Raw genomic sequence first — 17,238 nt, forward strand, 5'->3', positions numbered from 1 at the left:
AACTTTGAGTATTACTCTAGACAGTTATGGGCTTATATACCTTGGTTTAAACTCTTAGAGTTTTGCAGTTTACTATTTAAAAGTGAGTCTAATTCTTGCTCTCTTTCTGTTGAACTGTTTTGGTTTTGACTTTGCTTGTGATATCTTTTCTGAGTCTGACTACTTTTTCTTTTTCGGATATAGATGTTATAATTTGTGAGTGTGGATAGGCAAGGGTTTTATATCTCTATTTACCTTCAAAACACAATTCTTTGTGATCTTTGGTTAGTTACACAGTTTTTAGGGAGTCTTGCTAGCAAGGAAATAATTGCTGGCAGTGATTTCACTTGGCTATGTAAGTGTATTTCAAGCAAGGTGGTTTTTTAGGGTTTAAAAAAGGGTAACATTTCTCAAAGGATTTAACTAGGGTGCTTTTTGAGTAAATGACTAATTTTTTTCCATTTGAAAATCTCAATCCTCATTTATATTTCTAATAGCAACATGAGAATCTAGCAGAAGTGTGGGAGGTTACGGTTTATATCTGAAAGGGATTTGCATGTGTTTGTAACCTCCTTCAGTTTCTAATTACAGAAAAGAAAACGTGATGGTTGATGTGGCTCTCTTGTGCTCTACCTTCTCATATTCGTATTCCTGACCTTTTTTCCCGTTTCTTTTGATTTTCAAGGTACTCGGTGAATAGTATAAATATTATCAAATATATGTCTAATTTTAGACCTTATATAGCTTTCTACTATTGAGCAGAAATTTTTGAGCTGATCTTTATGCTATTGAATGTTTTTATTTTATTCTGCCTTTATTTTATAATCATATAACTACTTCCACAGTTCTGTATAATTAATCGAAAAATAAGTTACTGTGGCATGCTAGATGTGCGTACATATTTTCCATTACACTTATAGTTAGCAGCAGCAGCTGGAGATACCTTTAGTGGCAGCAGCTTCTGCCTCTCTGTTGGGCCTTATGCAACTTTCACGTGTTGGTATGACAATCTGGAAATCGCTTGCAAAGCATTTATGATGGTGTAGACTTCAAGTCATTTTGGAAATCCGAATCATTCAAGTCTATATGTAAGTTTCCTTTTGGGATAGAAAACCTTAAAGATTTTTTGTCATCTGTGTTATATACAAGCATACATTTATCTTTCACTGTTAGAAAAAATTGCTTCTGAAGTATGCTTTCCTCCTGTGATAGGAAAGGAATGGTTAATGTTTTTGGCCTTTTTTTTTTTTTTTTTGTCAATACCCTGCTTTCTAAAGGAACTCGCCTTTTTATTAGAAATTGCTGATTTTACTTATAAAGACATGATAGGAAAAATGCTATGTCTTAAGCTTACCTGCTAGTCTTTGAAGTATCCAGCAGCTCTGCCATACTTTTCCTCAGGAGCGGCAGCGCAGCCCAAGAAAGACGACTACGTTTGTAGTTATTGCATCACTGGTGTTATGTGCAGAGGTTGGAGAAGATACTTTTTCTTAGTTTTCTTCACTATTCTCTAAGTGAAAATTGTCTTATTTATTTGGTCTTGAATGTGGATGGAAGCTAAAACAGATGCCAGTAGTGGAAATGCGTGTCGAGCACCTCTAAGTAGAGCAGTTTTGTAACAGTATGATATTCATATAAAGTATTGCGCAGTTTCAGAAATTTGGCAGAAAGTTAGGTCCCTTTTAGGATGAAATGGTCTTTCTGGATCTTGGATTGGGATATTTAGAATACTAGATCATCTGCATTTAAGATTTGTTGTGCTTTTTTAATTTTCTGCTCAACTGACTTCGTTATTGTACTAAATACTATGTTTTATCGTGAATCATTTTCAGCATATGGGAGTGTCATTGCTTAATCTTTAGGGAGACCTGTTCAGTAAAACTTTAGAATTTCTAAGAAGATTCTCCTATATAGGAAAAGTGTATGTATTTCAATAGGTCAGTCTCAAATCTTATTTTTTCTACTAACATTAAATGTATAATTTATGAAGAAATTTGTCGTGGCTATATTGTACTTAAACATAAGGTTCTCCCCTCCATCTTTCAGCGTCGGTTCCTAATAATGGTAGAATTTTCGTGCTGAAGGAAGCATTCAGATATGCAGTTCATACTGTTTGCCAGCAGGCTTGCTTCAGCCTTAGGTCTAAGTCATCTCACTTCATGAACAAAAATTGGAGATTAACAGTAGTTTCAGCAATAGCATAGCAACAAGATAACAGGTTGAATAAGCTGCAAGCTTAGCAGGCTTGTAGGGCTGTTCGTTTTCAAGTGAATTTAAAGCTTGTTTAGAGGTCTACATTGGCACTGCTAAAAAAACAAAAGCCTCTGTCAGAGAGGTGGATAAATTATGATGGCATCTTGTCAGTTTCTTCATGCTACGTTGTTTAGGTATAATCCTGAACTGACATAAGCACTGGTAGGACTTGGTGTATAAGATGGGAGTTTGGTATTGGCTATGCAAATTTGGCTCCTTGGAAAAGGCTGTTACTGTGACTCTTCTGTTGTTTTTGGCTGGAAAAAAAACTGAAACCAACTTACTATCCAAGAGCTACAAAAATAAATTTTTAAAAAGAAATTTGGAACACTGTTCAAAAGGATGGGAGCCTAGCTTTTCAGAAGTGTATGTGATTACTTGCAGAAGTTACCATAGGAACCTAAAAGTCCTAAACTTAGACAGTAATATTCTATAAACATATTTAAAATAATTGTTTAAATATTACCTTTGAATCACTGAATAGAGGTGAAAAATGCATGTCCTCATTTAAAAATATAGTTCCCAGTGGTTTTTGTATCTGACAGACTTGTTGCATGTATGTAAGTATATATTTATTTATTTAGGTGGATATTTCTGATTGACCTGAATTAGGTATGTTAATAATGTTCTTTTTTTACTGCAGGGTCGCCGGGGAGTAACCAGGCCTTGCTTTTGTTGAGAAGTTGTGGTGCTTTGTTACCCGAGGTATTATCACCTGAAAGAACAGAACTAGCCCATATGATATGGGACAAAATGAAAGAACTCGGTAGGTCTGGTTTTGTTAGTCCATCGTGAAAGAACAGCTATGTGCTTTAGTGCTGCCAGGTTGCTTTCTTTGTAACAGAAGACTGAATGCATTTTAATGGTGTTTAAATGTTAGGTTATAATGGCAAATATTCATTAGCAAATAGACACTAGGTTTTATTATTGCAGTGAAAGCGCTATTTCCTATTCTGGGAGTTATACTGACATCTAGGGGTATTCAATAATAATTCCCCTCTCCCCCAAGTACTTAAATCAGACTTCTGCTTGCTTTTGATTACTGTAAGGATATATTTTATTTCTCAGGTAGATGTTGACCAGTTACCTTGGTATCTGGTGGCCTGAACGTTCGTAGTGTTATCAGCTATTTTCAGGTGATACTTTTTATTTTAAATCAGTCATTTATCTACAAATGCCTCATAGAAGAACTGCTTCTTGAGACTAATATTGCTAAATCTGTAAAAAATAAATTCACCTGTAGCAGACTGCATAATGGAATGTATGTGAGCACTGATATTTCTGTACTCTTGATATGTTTTAGCCTTTTAAAAGCAAATAGGCATTGTTAAATAGTTGTCTCATGTTGCAGAGGTAGATAAAAGAAAGCAACCTGTTTGTACATAAGGCTGGTACAAAATAAAATTGATATGAAATTAATTATCTGAAAAGGCTATAAAATCTTGTTAAAGGATTTACACTCAGTGACTGGTTGAAATATTTCCGTAGGTGCTGTGTATGATACAAGCCATTATAATGCTTTGCTTAAAGTCTACCTTCAGAATGAGCATAAGTTCTCTCCAACTGAATTTTTGGCCAGAATGGAGGAAGCTAATGTGCAGCCCAATCGAGTAGGTACACTTTAATGACATCTTTCTTAATAGCAGTATCATTCATCGGATAGAAATCGTTAACTTCCCCTTTTTGTTTTCTACAGGTTACCTACCAAAGGTTGATTGCTGCTTATTGCAGTGAGGGTGACATTGAAGGAGCCAGGTATTCCTTTGCATTTATGTTTACATGAATTGCATCAAGAAATCTGTTTCTCACATTCCCTGCCATTAATGTTAAAACTCATTTCAGGGTAGTTCTTAAAATTTTTGATGAGCAAAGCAAAGGGCATTAAGTATATTTTAATCAAGCGTTGAACAGCAGTTTCTCAGATACAGCTGGAACCTGCACAAGGAAGATAAAAATAAGTGATGGACCAGTGTGCTCAAAACAAATTGTCTTTTGGGTTGCTCTGAGAATGTCTTTAAGTTGTTTTGTCATTTGTGGGGCCATTTGTGAAAAAATGTGAGATTATGAAGCTTACAATGTAAGAAAATGACTACTGGAGAAGGCAGATATTTATTTGAGGAGAGAGTGGGCTAAGGGGCAAGTAGCAATATTTTTCTTGTGGATGAGCTTCTTGCTGGATATCCATGTAACATTAGTTGCGCTAATTTTAGAAAGGTTGCCTTTTAAGTTAGATCAGTGTGATTGCTGAGGATGAAAAATAAAGAAAAGGAAGCTAAAAACAAAAAGCTTATCCTTGTGTCTGTGCATATTTCTAAGTGACAAATATAATGCATGTGGAAAAATGAAACTGACCACATTATGAGCATATTATGCAACATCCCAAAATGTAATTGCTCAATGACATCAGTATTTGTTTCTGTTTGATGATACAGTACTTGTCCAGCAGCACAGCAATCGCTCAGGACTTTATCTTCTCAAAGAAAAAAGTTCTAATCATTGTCGTAATGTTTTTCAGTAAGATTCTTGGATTTATGAAGAACAAAGATCTCCCAATCACGGAGGCAGTATTCAGTAGTCTTGTGAAAGGTCATGCAAGATCAGGGTAATGTTGATACAGTTGTGTGTGTGTGTGTTTTGTTTTTTTGGTATTTAGATTTACTACACTATAAAACGATATTGTACAGGAAACTTAAAAAGCTGCAAAATTAGGAGTAGTGTAATGACTTTCAGTAATGTATAAAGGACTTTATGCATTGTGAGGCAAAAACAGAACTATTCAATAAAAATAGATTTTTCTTGATTTTGGAAGGATTGAATTTCAAGATAAATACTGTATTTTTGTACTGTTTAAAAAAAATTTGCTGCACTTAAATTTTTAACTTTTTCAACTGCTGAAGTTGAAATAAGTATTCTAAATAGTACAATAATTAAAGGATTTATACTTTGACCTTTTAGGATTTGCTTAATTAAAATAGGTTTCTCTGTGCTTGTTTCAGTCTTAGACTTTGTTTCTGTTTGTTCATTTTGTTCTGGTTTTTTTCATTATTAATTGAATGAGGAAATATGCAAGTTGCAATAGAAATGATGTTTAAATCCACTGAGATTCTTTCTTTTTGAATGCTTTTAGAGATATGAAGAGTGCAGAAAATATCCTTTCAGTGATGAGAATGGCTGGTGTTGAGCCTGGCCCAGACACCTATTTATCGTTATTGAATGTGTATGCTGAAAAGGGTGATGCTGACAGCATCAAAAAGGTATTGCAAGTTTGAATTTAAATGCAATTTGTTTGGTCTTTTATGTAGTTTAACTCTGGAATGCTTTCTATCTGTATGTGTGGACTAACACTATATTTTAAAACTTTTTTCCTTATAGTCAGCAGCAATGTTTTTTTTTTTTTTTTGCAGCTGGGTAGTTGGTTAAATGAAAGCAGTTTCTTACTTCATTTTAAAGCAGAAGTTTTTCTTTTGGTAGCTGCTTTTTACTGTATGTGAAGATATAGTAAAGAATGTTTGCCAGTGAGTGGTTTAATAATTTGGGTGGGTGTGTGTTTTTTTTTTTTTTTTTTTTTGCTTTCAAGAGACAAGCAATGTATGTGATGTGTATATAAAATAAATCATGATCATCCTGCTCCCATTGAAGCCGTTGACTCTTTCCAGTAAAACTGAATTGTTATACTTACAAAGTTCATACAAACGAACTTAGATATTCACAAAGCCTGGATAGGATAATGCTGGTTTAGAGGCTAACTTGCATGGATACTCATCTGCAAAACAGCCCTTTGTTTAATTGAAATTTTGGTAAGGAAACAGCAGAGAAAATTGATTTGGGTTTAGTGAGTGGTATTAAATGGTAGGACCAACTCAAGGGGAGAAGGATGTGGGAAACATAATATATTTCTGTGGCTTACAAATTAAGCAAATCTTCCTCGACCTACTTTCTTCCATGCAATAACAAAAAGTTTGACTAATTGCAATCCCTTTTTCATAGCAATTTTTTTTAACATCATCTCTCTGATATTTTCATAGATTCCCCTTAATACTTAACAATGTATCTGTTACCCGTTTATCAGTCCCTTTGGCTTTTTAAAATGTAGACGTGTTTGAGACTCTCTGTCTAGATCATTGGTATTCTCTCTAGCATCTTTTGTGTGCCTAAAACCAGGATTTAAAAATGTAAAAGAAAAAAACTCAGCTTTTTGTGTATTTTATTCTTTTAATGTTTTGAGTCAATATAAAGTTTACTAAAGTTAAGCTTATTCTGGTTTCCAGACACTAGAAGAGGTTGAGAAGACTGAAGGGTATCTTATGGATAGGGTTTTGATGCAGGTGATCTTAAGCCTTGCCAAGGCTGGATATCCTCAGTACATCGAAGATATTAAACAACGCATAAGATTTGAAAGGGAATTAATTCCAGGTATGTTCTCAGTTGCTACAGTGGTATTTTGCATGGAAATGCTACTCAGGGTTCAGAGGGAAAGCATTTTCAGTTCATTGCAACAGTAAGTAATGTCTCCAAAAAGAGTTTTTTTTGTTGTTGAATATTTAAAGTAAAATAATATTTTTCTACCGTGTCTGTGGATTTGTTTGTTCTGCTTTAAATCATTTTTAAATGATTTTTAAAGTATTATAAACCAACTTTAATTTGCATACAAAATTAATGTATCAAAATTTTAACTTCTAAAGTTTGTTAAGACTTTATAGGAAAGTGGTAAAGTGTGGAGTCCTTTCTGCAAGCAATACTAACAGAACTTCCGTTAGGAGAGCTGTTCATGAATTTAACAAAAAGAGAGATTTTAAATACTGAATATAGCTTCCTTTAACTAAAGCAGAAGTCACTTTTGGATCCCAATGCGTTTAATCTGCTTTATAACTGTCGTTAATCTTCCTCCCTTTTTTCCTCTCTCAACATGCCTAGAAATGTTTCTCTTACCTCGTACCCTTCTGTCATGCTACAGTGGTGACACTTCTAAATTTTGGCCTGACATTTTTGGTGGGAAAAGTGAATTCCATTGATAATATAAATAATGCTGAAAAGGGTAGTCTCAAATTTGTTGGATTAGTCACGTTTAAAATACGTGAATGGTACTTTTAAAACATATTTACTTCCCTTTGTAGTTTAATGCCAGAAAATAGATAACCATGCTTTTTTTTTTTTTTATCTTTTTCGATTTCTAGATGCAATGAATCTTTGTTTGACTTTGATAACTCATGGCTTCGAAGATATAAGTTTCCATATTTTGAAGTCTCTTCATCATTTATCACGTGATAATATGGACCAGGGTAGCTTCTTCTTACAACACTGTGTAAATATAGATATGGTATGCAGCATAGTAATACTTTTTTCTTCACTATAACAGTATATTTATGTTTATTTTATTAGTTTTTTAGAAGAGTGTGGCATTCCTAACAATTAAAGATGTTGAAAATTACTTTAATTTTTCAAATTCTTTGCAGCCTATGAGCAAACTGAAACAATACTGTAGCGAATTAAAAGAAGCAAAAATGCACTCAGCACCTTTACCGTTTATTTTGCGTTGTGCTTTGGAGGCCAACAAATCAGGTACTCTGCTTATTTAGTTGTTTGACACGTTTGTTTAAAGTACTTGGTCACGGTTTAATTATCTTATGAATATTTTTAGAAATGGCCATTGATGTGATGAAGACCATGAAAGAGGAAGGCTTGCCACTGAGACCTCACTATTCCTGGCCACTGCTTGTTGGGTACCAGAAAGAGAAGAATCTTAAAGGTTAGCTGTGTGATATATGTTGCTTTTGCTGTATTATAAACTTGATGCACAATTTTTTTTTTTTATTGCAACGTTGTTGTAAGATTCGGCAAACTCTTGGAAGTAAATGAAGAATTGCTGCCGGAGTATTTTGTTGCAAACATTTTTCTTCAGAAAGGCTTTTTAAAAGCTTCATTTCCTATGTAATCATGGCACAGTCCTACAAATTTAAATGGAAAGATGTATGAAAGAGTTTAATTATCTTTTTAACTCTTTGCGCTCTTACTGCCTTCCAGTTGCTCTTTATCCTGTATAGAATTAACTCTTGACCAAAATCGAAATTTGAGAGAAGTGTCTGAAATTAAGGTTATGTTATAATAACTCTCCTGGACTGCAAAAACATCTATATACATATTTTTTAAACCCACTTCTTATATCTACTTGATAAGCCACATGTGAGTTCAGTTACAATAATAAAAACTGCAGGAGAACTTATGTTGCTCAATCTGTGAGCCTGACCTGACAGCATACTGATTGAAGGACAGAAATGCTCAATCTTTTGGATTCTTAAGTAGGCTTAAGCATTTAGCATACTTTCCCCTGTTACACATGGGGATGTCTACAGGATATGAATAAGAATTGAACAAATATTAAATTTTAGAGTATAGTATCTAATTCTTTGGTTTGCGTTATTGGTAATTCAGAAAGAACGGTATCGTAAAAAGATGCTTTTAACAGAAGTACTTCCCCCTTGGGGAAACAAAAAACTGTCTTTTTCATCTTATCTCACAGTATAATGTGCTTTAGAATGAGATGCAGAGTTGTTAGTGTGACACTGGGTGACAAACAAAATGCACAAACAAAAAAAAAGTGCTTTTAGCAGACTCTTCATATCGCAATTTTATCTTAAATATACAGTCACATTCCAGTTTGGAAGAAATGCTGAAACAAGTATTCCCTAATTGTTTCTGGCTATAAAAATGTCTCAAGCCTTTTTCAAAAAGCCTTTGTGAAAACAATATTCAGTTTTTATTAACTCCTTAGGCTCTGCCCCTGCTAGAGTACTTCCCAAGTTTGTCTTCTCATAGGTTTTCAGTTGCTTGAAAGTTCAATGATCTTCTTTAAAACTGTTGCAGCATTGTTTTAGTTGAGTCAAGTTTGTAGCTTACATTTATCTTGACTTGGAGTAAGCGTAGCTAAAAATAAGTGGGTTCGAAATAGGTGTCATACTTCTGTATATATAGTTACTGCCTACTAAAAAAATGCTTTCTGTTACTACAACGAACATTTCACCTTAATAACGCTATTCTTAGAGATGCTGGAAGCATTGGCAGATTTACGCTTAGGTCCTAAAACTTAAGGTATAGCTGGTTGTTGAGAAAAACTTAAGTTTCAGATTTCTTTTGATCTCTGGTAACTACGTCAGAGGTTGACACAGTATGGACTCCTACTGTAGAAACCAGTTGTACTTTGGCTAGCAGTTTCTGCTGGCAGCCATGTAAGCAAATTGGGAAGAAAACTAGTGAAGGAACCCTTAACAGATCAACTTTGGCTCTTTTACCACGTTCTAGAAAGCCTTTCTTTTTCCTGTCTACAAAGGCATCAGATGCATAAACTGCTGTATGGCTGTATGTTTATATTGTGGATTAGCAAGCATGTTCTTGTAACCTAGCACTTAGTCTCTCAGTCTGAATTTTCAAGTGTGAAAGTTACAGTTGTGTGTATATCTACAACAGTCAGTAATTTTGCCGTTCTTAAAATAAAGGAGAGAAGATTTCTAAGCGTTTTTTTTTCTGTAGTGAAAAATTAGTATAATTGCTGCAGTGAAATAAAGCGTTACCTTGTTCTTCACCATGTGTAAGCTCACTTACATTTATTTTTAAAACTGAAGAAAAAATAAAATGAATAAAATGAGATCCGCTGTCTACAAATACAACTAATATGTCTGAAGGAAAGTAAATGGAGGAAAAAATCCTGGAATTGTTTAATAGAAATAATAGAGTAAAGAGTAATGCTGTAATGAGAACCTAAAGGTGACAATAGAAAGCGTATTAGAAAAACCATGCTTTATAGCAGCAAAAAATTATAGGGTTCTATGAACAGAAATCTAGATAGACACTGTATCACGTCTCGTAACAAAAGGGAGGTGATAATTGCTTTTTCTGAAAAGTAGCAACGCCTGACCTAATGCATATAATTTTGTATATCTCAGTATGGAGAAGGCTGAAAATGAAGGGGAAAAAAAAACTTGGAGAAAAACAAAAACTATTGAACGGCTGATAGAATGTAGATAGTGAACTAAATACTCATTAAAGGCGACAGTATGTAAGCAACAACCTATTCAGAGCTGAAAGGTACAAATACCTGAATCAAGATGACCCAAACAATTGTAAAACTAGGAGCAGTGTTTAATTACATTAGGGAAGTTATGGATATGAAAGAAAATTCCCTAACTTCTGTGTTACGGAGTTGCATCCGAGAGACAGACAGCAATGAAGTGGTGCCTGGTACACATAAAACAAAGCAAGGCAATTGTTTAAATACACTGTAGAGAAGTCAGCCACTGTAAGATAGCAGTCAGCTGTGTTCAGTCGTTTAATGCAGGAAAATAATTTCAGATGGGACATCTGTGTTGTATAAGTTGATAGTAGTTTATTTCTGTAGGTTTATCTAAATAAATGCTGTTAGGCTTTTAGGAATGGAAAGTGCTTGAAGGGTTTAAAAGATGAATATATGGTAGATCTGAAAAGGTTATTGGCAGTGGGATTCATCTTGTGTCAGAATATGCAGTAAAACCAGGAAGGCCTGCATAGTTAAGTAGAAGTTTTTGACTTATGCTGGCAACTGAACATTTCATATAATCACTTTAGTTGTTTTTAAAGAAAGTTTTGAAAAGTCAGCTGTGTTTTTTCACTTCTATTTTCCAGTAAACTGTTGTAGTTACATATACGAAGCTTTATTAGTGAATCATAATTTCCTTTTTGCTTTGCTCCGGGTTGGATGAAAAGGTAAATACAAGTGTCAAAGTCTCCCGAGGGGAAGAAGAGTTCCCAAAATAATTGCTTGAAATATTGTCTTATAGACAGGCTTCTCCAGCAAAGAAGCTTTCTGAGTGCATCTGAAATTAGCAGCACTGTAAAAAAAAGTGTTAAATATTATGCTGTTTTTTTTAATGTACCCTCACTTCTCAAACTGGACTTTCTAAACATTTGTTTAGAAAACTATAAGCCTCATTTTGCTGCCCTGGCATGTGTTGAGCTGTACTTAACTGCATTAGAAATTCCACCTATTTTGGTAGCACCACTTTAGGAAGAAGGTGATACTTGCTGTGAGAAACAGGAAATTAAGGTAGACTAAACTGCACGCCTCACTTTTCACCCCTTGAGAAGCAGCAGGCTTCACAGACCGTCTTGTCATTCATCTTTTCTGTATTTGTTCTTGGATATACTGATTCGAAGCTGGAAGGTTACTTGCTTCTTACGTCTGTTGGGATGTTCCAGTGCTGTTTCCAGTGATGACAAAAAGGAGAACAGAAGTATTAGTCTTCTGTATTAGTCTTCAGTATTAGTATTCTGTTCCCTCCTTCTGTCGTCTTTTTGCTCACTCAAATTATTTGGTTTTGGGTGCCCAACTCCTGCAATCTTTAATCCAAGATTGCAAAAAATGGATCTTGGTCAAGAAGGGGGACGGCTGGAGGACTTACTCTGAGGTCATATGAGTCCAAAGAACTAATGTGTATCTAAGAAAAAGGAGCTAGAATTTTTGAGCATTCTCTGCAATGAGAAATATTCTGAAACTTTGATATGAATGCTGCATTTTATATTACCCTCATTAAAGTCCCCTCTCCCAAAGACAGAAGAATACTAGAATTTTGGATAATTTCAGGATTTAGACAAGTCTAAAGCAAATATTTTTAAAGAAGTTAAAATTAATGCAGACTTTTTGAATGAACTATCAGATAGTCTGAAGATACTAATTCTTAGTAAAAGAACAAATAACTTTCTCTTTTTTTAATTCACAGAAAGAATTACTAGTTCTTTATAGAAGATCTTTTGGCTATGAACATTTTTGAACATTTTTTGTTATCTTTTTGTTGCTTTTAAGCCACTCAGTCTTCTAGGTATATGTGGTTGCAGTTCTGCCTATGCTTTTTTAGGCTGTTCTTTGGTTCAAGGTGAAAGAGGTTAGTGTGTTGTCAAATATTGTTATTAGGAGCAAATATTTTCCAAAAGCAGAGGCATCCTCTTTTCTGCATATGTTTGACGTTATTACAGTGTTTTACTTGAACTGGGAATGTTCTCTTGCTTCATATTGGGGAAGACATTTAATAATAAAGCAGTTCCTGCTCTCGGTGAGGTGAAAAATGTTTGCAAAGTTATAAGATTCTGTATTGATTTTCAGTATTCTTTTTCTATTCGAAAAGACTCCTGCATCAGCAACCCTAGAAATGAGGAAGTATGTGCTAGCATTGTTCTTTTTTTTGTTTGTTTGTTTTTAAATTTGTGATTAATTTGGCTATGTTTGATACTGTCATTGGCATACCTTAGTCTTCATCACAATATTCTGCTCGTGTTCCAGTGTTCATACATAACCCTTTTCTACTCAGGAACCGTGCCAGGTCATGTAATGCTTTTGTGACAGATGTCTGCTAGGCATTGGTGTTGCATTTTCTGCTCTTTTCTAAATACGCGTTTGAACCCAAATCTCCTGAGGCTGCTGCACCTCATTCCCTGTGGTATCTAGTTTTGTCTTCAGACAGTTACTTCCAGTAATACAGATTTGAACTTGGTTACTTTCGAAAAGGCTTTAGCGTAAGAGGGCTTAATACATTTTCTGAGAAGCTGCAAACGTGAAATAGAAACTAGCTGTCAAAATTTGAAAGGTATCAAGAAAGACTTACTGTAATTAATTCTTTATTCATAATTTTGCAGATTCTGGGCCAAAATTGGGCAGAGTTTTGTTTAAGGCAAACTTGAACAGATGATGCGACTTTAATCTAGTGTGACTTGCCTGCATGTATTTTTAAGTGCTCAAAGGGAATTCACATTTGATTATTTGCACCGTAGTGCACTGCATAAAATATTCATGGAAGTGTCACTTTTCCATAGGTGGCACTCCAGGGCAAAGATGGGGACTTTGGGAAACTTTACATTTTTAAAGTAATAAGTATGAAATGCAAGTTGAAAAAAACATATGCTGTTTGGTGCTGGTGTCCTGCAGCAACTGACAAATCATTTTTACACCAGCAAAAAATGGTAATACCTGTATAGGTTTTGACAGGAGTTCAAAGTTTGCTAGCTAGGGCTATTGTAGGAGGTTTCTGCAAATCAGAAGAGTGTAAGCAATTTAAAAGCAGCACAAAATGGATTTCAGCAAATATTTTTGAAGTATTTTAAGATTTGCTGAAATCCACTAAGATTTGGTATTTGTCTTCAAATACATACCTACAATAATAATATACAGTCTGGTTGGTTGAATTGATTGCAAGTTTGTGCAAGTTATGACATAGCTTCATTGGGGTTTATAGGAATTTGGGATGCTCCCGATTTTCTCTGAATTTGCAGGTAGAAACTGATTTATTGAAATGAAGGCTAATCAACTTATTTGCTTACAAATATGTTATTTTCTTTTACACAAATCCGTGGAAATCTTGAAAGTTGGCCTGTTAATTAGGGTTGGGTGCTAGGAACAAAGCTAAGAATGTATTATGTATTGAAGAATGCATTTTTATCTTGAAATTGGTTATCTACACTAGAATAAACTTCAAATTAGTTTTATTTTTTCAGGCATGGTAATATTAATAGTAATGTATAGCTTTACAAGATGTGTTATGAAGATGACTAACAGTACTTAGCATATCTTCCCTATGTTAGAAAATAACTTTGCATGCTATCAATTTTCAAGCTAACCAAGAGTTTGCTCTTTTTGATAGTACAGAATTAAAATTCAGGATTTTGCATTGAGGGAAGTGGATAAGTCCTTTGCTTCTCAAAAAAAAAAAAAAAAGTTTATTCTTATGTCTTTCTCAAATTTCATTTTTTGAAACGCTTAATTTCCCATTTTGCTTTGATAGGTATCTTTGAGGTCCTGAAAGTGATGCATGAGTTGGGAGTGGAACTTGATGCAGAAACATACACAGACTATGTTTTTAAAAATTTTGCTGATATTGAGACTGCCCGTACTCAGCTGCAGGTGAGTTTAAATTCAGAATTCATGAAAGTAACTGTTGCATAGTGTGTTTCTCTATACGCTCCCAGATTTAGATCCCAGTAGTATTCTAAACGTGAGCTTGATATGATCAAGCCTGTTTGGTATATTTTAGATTATTTTTGAAACAGTTGTTCTACTGATGGTTTGTTTACCATGCCGTTCTCTGGCTTCCTTTCTTTCTCCTTTTCAGAACTAACGGAAATATTTTACTTCAGTCTTGCCTAGTTTTTTTTTGTTTCCGTAAGTGGGAAAATTAAATAATAAACATAGTGAATTCATGTTGTTCTTCTCTTTATGAGGGGGGTGAGAAGTATTAATATTTCAGTAATTAATTAGTCTTAATACATTGTTTTGTACTTGTTTGAGTTCAGGATTGCAGGTTAAAAAACTTTTAACTGTCCTTGTGTCTTTGTGTTTCTGGTAACGTTCTTCCCTGCATTTGGTTTCAGTACAAAAACTGGATAAATTTTGATCAGCAGCAACTCATCTAGCTAGCTGTGTAGACTTCTATAGAGCACCTTCTGTGTTGTCATCAGCTATCGCTGCAAGAACGCTGGTGTCCCGTGGGAAGGAAATGTTAAAAAATACTAAGTATCAGAATGTCTGTGATTATCTATAATGATTAATTTTTATCTATAGGAAAATAACTGCCTTTTTGAAACTGTTGGATTCTATATAGCAGAAATAAGATATGAAGCAGCACATGGAAGACTGAAAAATGTTCTGTCTCTATGTAAGTGTCTCTAATGTTGCATGTTACCATGTATTTACAAAGTATCTCTAATGTTGCATGTTACCATGTGCTTACAGTACTGCTCACAGGTTGGTTTTAGGCTGAGATTTACATATATTAATATATGAGGTTTAAAGATAGTTGAGAAGTAGCAAGGCTTTTATTATGTGAGGTCACCCGTGAAAAGATGTCAGACTGTTCTTTGAAACTGCCAGTTCCAGACAGCGTATCTTTATTAAAACCTTTTTTTATATTGAAATGGGCCATAAGATTTACTTATATGATATACTTAGAAATCACTGCCTCGTGCACTGATTAGGATTGTCTCACAGGTATTTCAAGAAGTCTTAAGGAAACAATGTGCCTTGCATAATGGCTGTAAAGACTTCAGTGCGGGATTGCTTCTGTTTTATGTTCGTGATACCAATTACAATGTGATGGTAGTCTAACAATATGGCTCTGAAGTACTACAGAATTGTTAATGACTGAATCAACTTTAAAGAAATGATCGGTATTGACAATAAATTGAGGCTGCTCTCCTGGTGTGTCTGAGGAAGCTGTGTATATGACTTTGACAGGGTAATTAGGTGATAAGTTTGTAATAGCATGAATTAATGATTTAACTCAAAGATTTTTTTTTTTTCCAAAAACTGTTCTACTGCTCAGTGCTTGCAAAAGTTACTATACGTTATTAACTGAATAGTTACAATAGGATAATTTGCATGGTTAACTAGGAGTATGCTGTTTCTTTTCAAAATTTTAAACAAATAAGATTTATATTTCCTCGTGTACCGATTCATTAATAAAATCCCTGAATTTGGACTAAATCTGATACAGAAGAATCTCTTTTTAAACAGCAGTTTTATTTGTCCAGGGGTGAGGCAAACATTTAAACAATCTCTTGCTGGAATTGTCATTAGATGTTTTGTTTAACTGTAATATAGAAACAATTCTAGGTAGCTCTTTGTGGTCTGTACGCCATGGCCTTGGGCAGCTGTGTAGAGACTTGAAAACAGTATTAACTGGAAGCTAATAGTGAAACTGCAAGTAAACTTCTGCTCATATACATGAATAAAGTCACAGTAAGAAGCTGGATTAATATTAAACTTCTAAAAAGTATCCCTATAAAACTCAAATACGTCAATTGTATTTTTTTTTTATTCCAGTAGCTAATACAAATGATGCTGACAACTAAGTAGCTGTTAACTAGTTAGTTAATTCTTGTGTTAACTAGTTAGTTAATTCTTGTGTTAACTAGTTAGTTAATTCTTGTAATGTATCCGTTAAGGAATCTTTGAGATACCTAACATTTTACATTTTGCCATCTTTTGTTCTTATTATTACAAAAAGCATTAACCATGAAAAATGTAGACTTAAAGGCTTTCTTTTTTTTTTTTTTTTTTTTTTGAAAGGATGGCTAATTACTAGGAGCAATGAAATGGGACCAGTGGGCTAATTACTAGGAGCTCCTGGAAATTAAAATATTTAGGGGATTTTTTGCCTACATGAAAAAGTAGAGGTCCCCATACACCCCATTTTGGTTAACTGGGAAAGTCAGTTTTGCTTGTGTTATCGACAGGCTGTATACTGTCTTACTGTCATGAAATTAGTCTTACATAGTATGTTATTTAGTTCTTGTCTGTGTGCTGAATTTAATTCTTGTAGCAGTATTTCTTTTTACAAAGACACGGGTTAATAATTCATGGAATCATATAAAATTGCTTTTGAACTCAAGCTTTAAAGGAAGGTACTCCTGTAAATAGTCTACCAAGCTGAAATGAATGCTGATAAATCTAATTAGCACCTAAGAAACGGTAAGGCACAGACACTAAACAGCAGAATTTTTGGAAGGATTGGCTTCTTTTGCAGTATTACAAAGAGGGCAGATAGATGTGATGTGGGAAATAGTTCAAGATTGTCTCATCAGTGTAGTCAGGGGCCATGAAGGTTGGGTAGTAATGCTGGTTGCTATCTAAGTGTATTGATTCAGCTTCTCATACCTTATAATGTATAGATTTCTGCTACTGACAAGCTGAAAGCTATGGAACATCAGCTGAGGAATCTAGGCATATAAGGCAGTGTACATGAGAGCTGCTTTTTCCCTTTATCATGCCATTTCATTCCTCTTCATTGTCAACCACTTGATTTTCTCAGACTTGTTTGTTGCTAAGGAAACCAGGTTGCCGATTGTCAGCAGCAGCTGAGCATGCTAAGATGCTTTATGCTTGTCTTTTTAGGAGCAAAAAGTTTAATATGCCACTGGAGGAAGATTTGTGTTGAGGGTCTCTTGAAGTCAACTTCACCGGAGACTTTCAAACTAAAATAAAACATTTATGCA

General features: G+C 34.4%; 1 protein-coding gene across 3 annotated transcripts in view; it reads left to right on the forward strand.

Annotated features, from left to right (window-relative positions):
* LRPPRC (leucine rich pentatricopeptide repeat containing) overlaps nt 1-17,238 on the forward strand; it is a 93,643-nt gene that overhangs the window by 12,077 nt on the left and 64,328 nt on the right. For all 3 annotated transcript variants that reach the window (XM_068939659.1, XM_068939658.1, XM_068939660.1), the window contains exons 3-13: nt 2,876-2,998; nt 3,721-3,842; nt 3,929-3,987; nt 4,748-4,834; nt 5,360-5,486; nt 6,501-6,645; nt 7,407-7,549; nt 7,686-7,791; nt 7,871-7,978; nt 14,031-14,149; nt 14,807-14,900. In XM_068939659.1, coding sequence (XP_068795760.1) covers nt 2,876-2,998; nt 3,721-3,842; nt 3,929-3,987; nt 4,748-4,834; nt 5,360-5,486; nt 6,501-6,645; nt 7,407-7,549; nt 7,686-7,791; nt 7,871-7,978; nt 14,031-14,149; nt 14,807-14,900 — 1,233 coding nt within the window. The remainder of the gene's footprint in view (nt 1-2,875; nt 2,999-3,720; nt 3,843-3,928; nt 3,988-4,747; nt 4,835-5,359; nt 5,487-6,500; nt 6,646-7,406; nt 7,550-7,685; nt 7,792-7,870; nt 7,979-14,030; nt 14,150-14,806; nt 14,901-17,238) is intronic.

The sequence above is a fragment of the Struthio camelus genome, chromosome 3 (assembly GCF_040807025.1).
Source record: "Struthio camelus isolate bStrCam1 chromosome 3, bStrCam1.hap1, whole genome shotgun sequence".
Classification (NCBI taxonomy): Eukaryota; Metazoa; Chordata; class Aves; order Struthioniformes; family Struthionidae; genus Struthio; species Struthio camelus.